Below are 12,477 nucleotides of genomic sequence, written 5' to 3'. Positions count from 1 at the left end.
AGAGATAGCAATACTGGAGTGTGTTAAGATACTGCAAATGATTGTCTGATCCAGGTTTAATACATATTTCAAAGGACAATAACAGCTAGTTTAGAGTAGCCAGTGGATTAGTCACATAATTTCTAATCAGTAAGGGATCTGATTTAATTCAAACATTAAATGGCTATCTGGTAATCCTGCTAATCACCTATGCACACACTGTAATGGCATAGTTACACAATATTCTTGACAAGTCTGTAATTCACCATTCATCCACATGATTTACATGTGATTAAAGCATTTGGCAATATTTGAGGAATGATAAATCAAACATATTACCATGGTTACCAGATATCCATTGGTTACTATCTTTCTATTGTGGATGGAAGTCACACTTGACTGCATATTTGGATAGAAACTCAAACATTACATATCTAACTATAAAATATCAAACAAATTTATTCTTTTCACCATGTCATATTTCTAAACAAAATTTCATTAAAAATGGTATTTCAAGAAAACATGCTAAAATATTTTTATCATTTGTTTTTGTCTAGCTACATTCAGCAACAAGTATCTAAGTAGGCAAGTGTTTATCTTGAGTCTAGAGCAACAGTCATTGGTATTACATGTGAGACCCCTGTCTGCAAGGTTCCCTGATCAAATTGACCCGGCTAGATGAGGAATTTGTTCCCTCACCTCAGTATCAAATCATCAAAATGAATGCTTGCAAATTCTATGCAGCTTGCTGGAAGGATTGAGCTGGAAAGCAAGCTACCATGGGAAGTGAATACATTTCCAGTGGCCTGACAATAAAGTGGATGTCCCCTCAAGGTAGGGACTAAATTTAGCCAGATCGGAGGGCCCTGCATGCTAGAAAGATTGAGGTTAGACTTGACAACGTGACACAGATAGCAATGCCACTGACTAAACACAATGTGAGGCAGGCAGCAGGCGGGCAAAGCAAGCAGGCAGGCAAAGCAGGCAAGCAGTCCAGCGGGCCTGGCTAGGCCAATGTCTGCCTCTATCTCTCTACTAAACATTAGCCTAGACTGACTCAGTGTTAGCCTTTTAGTTCTTATGTACATCACCACTGCATTAAACTCCCTCCTTTCACCAAAAGATTATTTAAAATCTACAAATGTTTGATGCATTATGATTTTGTAAATAATGTGGTGGTATTGTGTTACAGTGAAGACAAAGTGCTGGGAACATAATGTATGTGAGACTGTAAGCAAGTGTAGGCACTTAGCCTTGTCTGTAGCCTGTCTGCACTGCCTGCTTGACTGCACTTGTCTCCCATCCTTGAGGACATACCAGCAGAGCTATGGGCACATGGCTTCTCCAATAACCTGCACCAGGGCTGTTTGATTGCAATGTTTCCATACAGTATTTACACCAATGCCTCTCTTGAAAGAAAGTATTTTGCTTGATTTGCATCTGATAAATGACATATTGATCAACCTTGCCATTCCCGGGGGTTAATTTGAAGCTTGCTATGACTTAAAATCAAATATAGTGCTTAATAAGTGTGGATATTGTTCTCAAGGATGCTACTGATTGAAACAATGTGTCCTGAAGTATTTTATTTTTTTTTTTACAATGAAACCTCAGTTTCAAGTGCGGACGAGAGTGGACTCGAAGTTTGCCCTGGCTTCCACCCATCCTATGTTTGTTGTAAGGGGGGACTAAACAGATCAATGGTCGGGCTGGGTGATATGGTGAACAAGGGATCATTATACCCAGACAGCTTTAACCAATGCTCGTAGTCACTGGAGTGAATGGACCAGACAATATTATTACAGGCTGTCGTCATACTGCTCAAATATTGCTGAAAGCAATGTTAAATGACAAGCAACAGAAGAAACTATGAACAAGTTGTAGAGGTATTAACAAGTAATTTCCATCAACACTCACCATTATTTTCTTCTGTCTACCACATAACCATACCTTCTTCTGTAAACCCACATACCTTGATAAATGTCCTCAGATACCCCTTTAAAATTTAACTTATGTTACCCAACACTGATAACGATATAAACCATAACAGTGATTTTTATACACTGAGATGGCACATGTGGCAATGAAGTGACTCATATTCCTGCATAGAGTAGAATCCATTTCAGTGGCTAGAAACCTATGATTGTGGGTTCTAATCATGGTTCACACCAGGTAATTGTTTGTCAGCACAATGGATTTAACCAACCCAGGTAGCACTCTGAACCTGCATTACTTAAGGCTTTCCCACCCATCCACACAGGTATGTACACTCACTTTCTTCAAATACTAAAAAGGCATGTATTGTGCATGTGCGAATCTGTAGCCACAACATTGAACCTAGAATTGAGAGCACAGGCGAGATTACCAATGATTTAGCTGTACAGTAGAATCATCAAATCTACATTCACCATAAACAGAGCCGTAACAACTCTATGAACTTAACTCCATTGTACCAAAGACAAAATTACCTGTTATCAGTTTTAGAGAAGATAGTATAACAACATGTGTTTTGGTTGCTAAACTGCACATCATACTAAATCATACTGCTCATTGTCATGCAAAAGATCTGCCGCCACAGACGGAAATGTGTACAATAACCTTCAAGCAACCTATTGTCTAACTTGAAATACACATTCTTCGTTCATATGTACAATGTTCTTTGCTCCCAACACAGGAAAACGCATCCTCTGAATATTTTGTAATACACACACAACAATTCGTGACCTGAATGCTATGCACAGGACCGTAGACCACAAATTGCATGTCTCATAATTGGGACCCCCATTTTGCAGTTCAAGACTCCTGAAAATGAAGAGTATGAGCCCCAGGGACAATAAAATACAGCTCTCAAGATAAATCCCCATTATTATATATTAAAACAGACCTAACTATCAATCAAGAGAACAATTTCAATGAGTGAGTGAATTAAAACTTCATGACACATTGGCAATATTGCAGCCATATAGTGTCAAGAAGTGTAGACACACAATAAATATAATGTAGATAAAGAACTAGTCGTCGACGGACTGTAAAATAACTACAGTATCACAAAAAGCCTTAAAGCTAGCTAGCATGTATTTTTAAAAGCAGAAAACTATTTTACACAAACTAAAAGTGCTTTATGGTTCAATTTCTTTGTTATACAAGGTCACAATGTTTCGAGACAGATTCTAGTCTCTTCAGGTCACCTCACCTGAAGAAGAGACTAGAATCTGTCTCGAAATGTTGTGACCTTGTATAATAAAGAAGTTGAACCATAAAGCACTTTTAGTTTGATTTATCCAACTTCTAAATGCCTTTGAAACAACTTATTTTACACAATACCAGATAAAAATGGGCTATTTAGTGCAAAAAAAATGAGAACAATTTCAACGATTTCACTTACCTTTATAACACTTTGAACATAAACCTGATGTTTCACTAGACCTGCAAAATAGGGAAAACACTCATACATCATACAGTCACAGAACTCACATAAACAATGATAAGTACCAAAGATAATTGTCTCCAGTACCATCTAGCATCCGACCCTGGCAAAGTCAAATACATGTACAGTCTGCAAACCAATATTTTACCACTTTAACTCAGACTTGTCGCACCAGACAATATCTACGAAAGAAAATATGTCAACTTACACTGCAAAGTGAAAACCTGAACACATTTTGGATCAGGTCCATAAAGTCTCAGCCAATACTTGTACTGTATAAATGTTATTTAACAGTACATTCATGATTTGATATGTCTCTCTTTTATTGTCCAACTACTAGGTCAGACAAAATATAGTCAAGATGGATGTATCAAAACCCTCCATAATGTGATTGTGAAGTATTTCTCTAGCCCTAGGCATCAAGAGACACATGGGTTCTGGTTCAGCTGTATTCTGATAACTAAAAGAAAACATGCCTCTACAACCAATGATACCTTGAACCAATGAACACCATGTACAAATATTCATTAACATTACACCAGATGTTTGTAGGAATCACAATGTTATCTTCCAGAAACACAATAATTTTGCACTGTTTGCATTTTACGAACTTCAGAAAAAGATTCCAATAAAATGATCAATCAAATCTAAAATATCAAGAAAAACAACATTGCATAAAATAAGCAATGTAAGTCATAATGAGACATATAAGTTGATTATGTGAAATATATCTTTCTTTCAATATTTTGGCTTAATGTGTTACCTTTCATTGCTGTTTAAGGTTACGTGCGACCTGAACATTATGGCCGCAGATCAACAACGCAACTGTTTCACAGGACAAAAAACACCTATTGCCACATTATTGTCAAGAAATTGGCTGTTTTAACAAAAACGTCAACCTCACTGGAACAGATGATGACAAAAATTACCAATTTCACGTGTTCCATTTCAACAAGGTATCTGCCTGGTAACAAAGCACAATAGAAACCATGTCATGTTTGCCTGAAACCTAGCTGACAAGTGTCTCTTTGTTTGCGAAAATATGACAATCTCACAAGAAGTGTGGGGACACCAAGCTGAAGCTGCTAAAATATGCCTTGGCATACATCATGCATGTGCAGCATGTGTTGACTCGAACCTCTATCACTACACTAGCTCAACATGATAAGCATAACTGGAGAAAGAGGCTGATACATCTCTGTTCTCATTCTTGGGCCTCTTCAAATTCAATAATATTTTGACTTGTCCAAGTCATGAGCATTTGTTTCCTCTATGGACTTCCTGGGGCACACTTGATGTCAGGGAATTTTACTGATGTACGATTGCTGTATATGATACTCTGATAGATGCTAACTTGAGAGGAAACAGAAAACTCGGAATGTAATTAATATGAGAAAAATGATGTTTCTGACATGCAATAAAAAACCTTGATAGGTTTTATTATTCAAATATCATATTAGTTGTATTAGGCAACCAGACTAGCATCTATCCTGATGTTAACTTTCTGATAAGAGCATCCCAACTACTTGTGTACTAATCATGTAACAACACATAAGTCAAAATGTTCTTGTGTGTATATTGCATGTGTCATTATAGAAAACATGGAAGTGGAGAAATGGTACAGAACATTTTGTTGTTACTATCATCTAGCCCTATCTCAGAAAACAGATTTAACATTGTGTATGGTTAAATAATCATCCTTGTACATTTGCTAAAGGTCCAGTGTGTTTAATACCACATATAAAGCTCCTTTCCTGCAAGTGTGGTAAGGTAGCCAGGTGGTAAAATCTTGTCATGCCAAACACCTGGGTTCACCTATTTCTGTTGTGCTACATTGTGATATTGATTGAATATTGCTAATTATTACTCGCCCATGGAAGATATTGCAGTGTAATATTTTATGGTAATATTATACTAGTGTAATACTACTAGATATATGATGTCATAAAAGTTCAGAGTTCTGACGTCACAATGCTAATGCCGGTGTTGCAGTGGTACTGGACCTTGTTTGACTTGGGAAAAACTTCGAGTCCTCACACTGTAGCTGCAGTTTCTATCACTTTGTTTTGGAAGTAACAAACAGAATACTAAACTCACTTCCGTGTTATACCATTTTCATTGAACTCATGAAAGATTTAGTATCAACTTCACTTTCACTTGTTTGATACAAAATCATTCACTTGTTTAATAGAAATGGTATTAGACGGAAGGTCGTTAAGTATCCTCCATAAACGTAATAAAATCATACTCACTCACTTCTTCCCTGTTTCATGCACTGACTGTCAATTCAAACATGCAGAAAATGCAATATCTATAACTGGTAGAGCCCTAGGGACGAATGTGTGGCACACGCAGCAACACAGAGGAAACATGCTAGCTGAATCTGTACACAGCAGACATAAGAACTTCCAGTCAAGAAAAATGACTGCTGTTGGTTCAACTAGTACGTGACATAACCATCCATTCAGGTTCAATAGCGTGCAGCTAATTCTTTCAGCATTTAGCCAGAGTAAATTATGGATTTGCACAAATTGTTGTGTGTTTGTGTGTTATGATGCATCAAGAGCTCATCATCAATCTGCAGTCCCATCAATGAAAAACAATCAAACCAGCCTTGTCTGCAGCAACAGTTCTCAGAATATGACAGGACTTTTCAATGTTCAGTCTATTCTAAATCATGAAGCAAGCACTGTAAACATAAAGTTGAGTACACTGGGTGCACATGCAAACAATCAATCGATAAATACGAAATGCCAGTGTTGAAAATTATGGATTGCAATCAGTACATTTCAATGACAAGAGAAACGAAAAAATGTCATGAGACCTATGTGAAAACACCTGAATGATGCTTTCGAACTGATGCAAATAGTATCACATACCGGAATGCATTTCTTGTATGACATAAAAAGAATACTCTGACATAAATATGGAGAGAATTCAGATCTACTGTCTGATTAATGCATCAATATTCAATGTATTCGCAACTGGAGAACATTCCTAAAATTCTTCCAAGTTTATCAGGCTTATCAAGGTCTTGATATTGAGGCTATGAAATACTTATTTAGAAACACCGCCATCTATGTCCACATTATCATGTTAATCATGATAATGATATGAAAAAATCAGTAGCATTACTTTCTCTCATCTTGCATGTCTGACCATTTTCTGTAATGGTGAGAGAGTTGGATTTTATTCATTGTTTAAGAATATCATGGGAAAACAAGAATGAGATTTATATTGTGAGCATTGTAACCACGTAAGGGCTGTAACCCTGATGTCAGGGCAATCACTTGAACTAGTGGCTACCCTTGGCTGTAATAACAAAGAGATCTTGACTTTCTTGTTGTCTTGTTCCCTAAGAGTGTTGGGTCTGGTTTAGATGAAAGGGAAAATAAGAGAAAGAGAGACTAGGTCTCGATGTGCAAGGAAGATGTTCCAGTAGTCAATACTTACAGCTTAATACATATCATAAGGTCACTTCTGCATAGTTATATATTCCTAATTACTTGTGTATGTGTTATACTATTCTCCAAGATTCAGACTGTCTGACATGGAATTAAGACTGAATGTTATTTATCAGTAACTGCAGCAAATCAGACAGGAACATGTTTGTTGCTACCAATATGATTGCATACAATTTTTAATTGTCATCCTTTCATACATGCACACAAAAATCCTAAAACAATCCTAAAACTCTACATACACACTTTCTGCAATGTCATGGACCCCCCGTATCAATACACAAAACATATATCACTATTCCCTTTAGTTTTACACAGTGCAATATACCATATGCAGTGTTTGCAAAAACATGCCTGAATGAATCCAGAATATTTACCAGCATCATAGCAGAGAGACTGGCTGTGTCCAAACCTACTGAGCCTACCAACTTGGATCTAAGCAACTTTTTGCTTGATCCTTTCACTAGAATCTTCTACTATTACCTGAGCCAACAAGACCAAAAACAATGTTGCTAGACTCCGGCTTTGGAACAGCAGATGAAGATTGAATCGAGATGTACAACGCCCGATGATCATAGGTCTTATTTTCAGATTGTAGCATTACTATATGAACTAGTTATAGATGGGCATAACAGATACATAACTGACCTGGATTTCAGTTTAGCAACTCAATGAACAGATATACAACATTCAACACTGTCTGGAAGCAATGACAAAATGAGATAAGAGTTAGAAGATTGAAAAGAAACTGTAGATCAAAGTCCTGCTATTGGGAAATTCTCGTATCTCTTGTAACCAGCTCTTGCTTTCACAAAATTGGGACACAACAGGCTTTACAGCCCAAGAAACCTCATGGGGACAAAAAATGGGATGACATAATCTACTACAGCTTAACCTAAATGAATTATTTTGAGAATATTTCACTCAGTCAGATTCACAGATGCTACCACATGATCAAATTACATATATGGCCTCATTCTTTGATATGATATGAATAATGATGATGTATTAGTTATTTGGTTAATCTTATCAAAAAGGTTACCAAGGTAACCATTAATCATCTTTCAACAGCCTTGGGTAAAACATATTCATTTGGTCTGCTTGTTATTACTACTGGACATTTGCAGAATTTCCTGCACTGCAACCCAAATGCATTTGGTTCTGTTTTGTTGTCCGCGGCAGTCAGCTGTATAACAGTGGCCTGTGTTAAACAAACCGATGCTTGATATCATGAGCAATATCCTGGGCTGTTAAGGTACAATACTGGTACAATGAGCACAGTAATGGCATCTCTTAGTCTGATCTTATTTTACATCAATAAAAGGTTACTTTCGATCTTGGATGGAAGGCTCTTTCAGGGAAGCTAATGATATGTAGCATTATCAATGATCTATTTCATGGGGATACAATGACAATCAGCAATGTGAGATATCAAAACCTACAAAATCTCAAATTTACAAGCCGAAGAATACTGAGGGCTTTCCCTGCCCTTCTGTGACTACTGGAGCCTTTGGGTGAGTATGTTCTTACACCACTTTTAACAATATTCCAGCGATATCACGATGGGGCACACCAGAAATGTCTTTACACATTGAGCCCACATGGGTAATCAAACCCAAGTCTTCAGCATGATGAGCAGATGCATTAACCAGTAGGCTAACCCTCCATTCCATAGAACCTCTGAAACGATTGAGTCAGAGAATAGGATATTCTGGGCTCATGATATTTCTTTGGGCCATTGATTATTTACCCATGTTATCATTTACACTTAGAATTGGAGTTTTTCTTTTGGTACTCAATCGTACATGTTCTAATTTATGTTCAAAGTCTCATGAGACAAGTCGTTTGTTTTTTTAAAACTATGAGTGGACCTTCCTGAAAAAAATTCTACTTCTTTGTTTCTGATGCTCATGTGTGATGCTATGTAAATCACAATAATTTGAAATACAGATGATGAGTGATTTCCTGTGTGAAAATGTGTGTGATTACAAACTTGCAAACAGACTGAAAAAAACTACACTGAGAAATCAAACAAAACTACTGCATTACTGAATTTCTTCATGCATCTTTGTATGCAAGCAAATCAGCTTAAAATTAATTGGGTGATTTAGCTCATATGTCATGTTAAACTAATGTTCAACACTGTCAATTAGAAAGGTGTTTGCATGCAATATGAAAAAGAGACAAATGCACAACACTTCACAGACTCCTAAACACATTTCAGCTGCCTCATAACAGCTTTCTCACCACTTCCAATTTTTACATGTAGTACAGTTTTAAAACCAAACATGCCATGCCTTTAGCTACCTTATTAGATGGCTCCATGCACTTTCAATTTACTGTAGTAACTGCATCCCTCAAATTTACTCGATCTTTTTCTTATGTGAGAAAATGCCTTAAGGGCCATGAGTTTCCAACTCATTAACACCCACCAACCTGAACATGCACTTATCAATACTGTAAATTCACATGTTATTTTAGGCATGAACTCTTTTGGCAAACAGTATATAAACAGCCATAAGGAAACAACTCTTTTGCAAGTACCATTATCCCAAATCGGTGCCATAACAAGCTTCCACAGCAACAAGTATTAGCTTCAAGTTGAATACAGATATAGAACATCTAATTTGAGACTTGCTGTCAATTTTAATCGCAATCTAAAATTAAAAACATAAATAATTTCTAAGCTTGTCATGTCAGTCTGTAAATGTCTATTTTTTTTATCCTCGACAACTGACAACTTATTTTCAGCAAGAAAGGAAATTAAAACTGAAAGCTGTGATTTTTCACAAAATACTTAATCTGGGGAACTCAAGAACTCCTATTTCTCTTCATGATCAGTTATAACATCATAACAAAGTAATAAGGCAAATTGTGATATTTTGTTTTTCCTGTTGACAAAGGAAGGATCAGATATCAGGAAAATCAGATCCTACCAACTAAGGGACACAACCCTGCACAGTAAGTCTCCATCTGATGCATGAACAATGAACACGTTGTTTAAAGTAAACAATCTCCTATCAACATAGATAGGAGCATTAGATTTGGTACAGGCTAGCTATTCTCGAAAAGTTTGTAGCCCTACGAATTTCTTAAGTCCATTCTTAACACATTGGCTAAGACCAAAGTTAAGAATTCTTAGGGCTACAAATGTTTCAAGAATAAGGGCCCAGGTCTTGAATTCTTAACACTGATCTCATACTTTCCATGATCAAAAAGCATGATAGCCAAACAGTCCTTATCATAAACCCAAGGTAAGCACTAAAACAATGTTAAAGGATAAGAGCATCCATAGAATCAAATTATAAAAAAAAATAATTAAATACTGTGTATTAATATTTAGGCATTTGCACAGTCGTAGTACAGTCACAAAAGAAAAGAACATATTAGAGTCAAGACTAGAGAATCTAGTGAATGACATTATTATGAGCACTGATCTACATCACTGAAAGACCATGACAGGTACAAAAAATGTAAGCGTGTCTCATCACCAGATCTCATCAATCGGTACAGCCGACAAGCATGGTTACTGAATATCAGTCCTTGGTTTGCTTGAATAGTTGTTTAATGCTGCACTCTGCAATATTCCTGGTATCCTACAATATGGCAGTGCTCTGCAAATAATCGAGTCTGGAACAGACAATCCAGTGATCAACAGCATGAGCATTGATCTATTCAACTGGAATACAACGACATGTGTCAACCAAGTCAGCGAGTCTGATCATGCTATCATACTAGTTGCTTTTTACGACAAGCATGGGTTGCTGAATATCAGTTCTAACTGGATCTTCATGATGAAGCAATAACTTCATACAATGAGAATGTTCGGACATCTCTAAGGTCAGATGAGCAAACAGTTGAAATGCTGGGTTACCTTACACGTTGTTTTCAACCTAAACACTAAAAACAGCCCAGAGAAATCTGTAATTATAGCAATCTGATTATCAAACTGAATATATGATGAAAACTGTGTGTCATATCAGAGACCATATTATATGGTTCTGGTCATATGTTGAGAGAATGATGGAAAATAAAATGTTGTTTGAGAAGTAACAGACTCAGGTCCCATGGCTATCATAGCGAGTTTGATTGAGGTCAATCCTTATACTCAAATATTCACTAGTCTTATTTGCAAATAGAAAATATGTTCTGCATACGAATCCATCAAACGTACATTAAGTGAGTGAGTGTGGTATAATGCTGTGATGAACAATATTACAGTTATACAACTTACATCATTTGAATGTGAATGGAATGCCTATGACGTACAGATGGATGTTCAATATTTACCACCTGATAATGATGGGAAACATTTTGGTGCTGACGAACCTTTAAAACATAAGCTGGGCAATTTTGAGCTTCAAACCCATGATAATAGGTTTCTAGCATGTTTCTCACATGCAATTCTGCACAGCAAATTGATGACTAGACCACCTGGGTCCCAATTACACACAGAGACTGGTTCAGTTTGACTCAAGTCACTCTTTAAAATGTCTAGACCTAGACTGGAAATGGGCTCTGATACTATGCAGTATATTCTACCTTCAGGAAATGTTTGAAATAAATGTCTGCAGACTTTCTGGAGCCAGGAATATTTTATCTTGACTGGTTATTTTACCTGCCGGATAATTTCAAGCATGTATTTATTGAAAGTAGTGACAACAGAAAGGACGAATAATGAATAAATACTACAATTAAAGCAAAAAGAAGACAAAAAATATTCATATAGCATTAAAGATCACTGAAATATTTCTTAGAAATAACAAATCTGAACAAATATCACACTGGACTATTCCTCATAGCAACAGTCACAGTTTCGTGGGGTTGAATATGTTCATAAATCAACTCAAGGGAGATACTGATATCACTACTCAATGAACATCAGGCCTGGTGTACAAGAATAGATGGTCATACAATCATTACATGAACATTTTGACAGTTAAATGCATAATGCTTGATATCATCAATAAACACCAACTGAACTCCGTTTATAAAAACTATGTCAAATGCAACACCTGAAAGGCGAAGCATAAACTAATCATGCTATTGGTTCATGCATTAAAATCGCAAAGAAGAAAGTAAACAAACTGTTTCTCCTCAAAGACGTTACGCTTCGCTGCGTTAGGCTGACACTCTGAAAGTCCCCACCTCCGGTCAAAACATGCGAGAACAGGCATTTTGGTTCGGTCGAAAATGGTGTTTGTGGATCAGATATCCTTACCTTAATATGGAAAATGTGATAGTAATACAATGACTGTAAACCACAACTCAACGAACGCTCGCAAATCGTCACAAATATACTCCATTAACGCCAATAAATACACGACATCACACAAAGCTAGTCTCCATCTTAGAATGGGCAGGTCCATATCGACCCGGGGTCGCTAGGCTCGTCATGTTTAGACCGGGTAGATTTTTCACTAAAACCTCAAATCTTACCCCCAAAATCCACAAGGACAGCGTGGAGGTTCGCTGCTATTGGAATCTTCCATCTGCGGAAGACGAAATTTACGTGGAGACGAATATTTCGTCTGAGAAAAAGACAGAATGTAGTGAAGGAATGACAATCACACCAGCTGGTTAGTTTTCATATCAGAACGAGGCTGGTCT

At 36.8% G+C, this 12,477-nt stretch overlaps 1 protein-coding gene across 1 annotated transcript in view; it reads right to left on the bottom strand.

Annotated features, from left to right (window-relative positions):
- LOC137295102 (AN1-type zinc finger protein 3 homolog) overlaps positions 1 to 12,477 on the bottom strand; it is a 24,701-nt gene extending 12,224 nt beyond the window's left edge. The window contains exons 1-2 of the mRNA XM_067826396.1: positions 12,307 to 12,477; positions 3,365 to 3,405 (exon numbers count right to left, since the gene is read on the bottom strand). Of these exons, the coding sequence (XP_067682497.1) occupies positions 3,365 to 3,405; positions 12,307 to 12,359 (94 nt within the window). The 5' untranslated portion in view covers positions 12,360 to 12,477. The remainder of the gene's footprint in view (positions 1 to 3,364; positions 3,406 to 12,306) is intronic.

Source organism: Haliotis asinina, chromosome 8, assembly GCF_037392515.1.
Source record: "Haliotis asinina isolate JCU_RB_2024 chromosome 8, JCU_Hal_asi_v2, whole genome shotgun sequence".
NCBI lineage: Eukaryota > Metazoa > Mollusca > Gastropoda > Lepetellida > Haliotidae > Haliotis > Haliotis asinina.
This window is presented reverse-complemented; position numbering and strand designations above follow the sequence as displayed.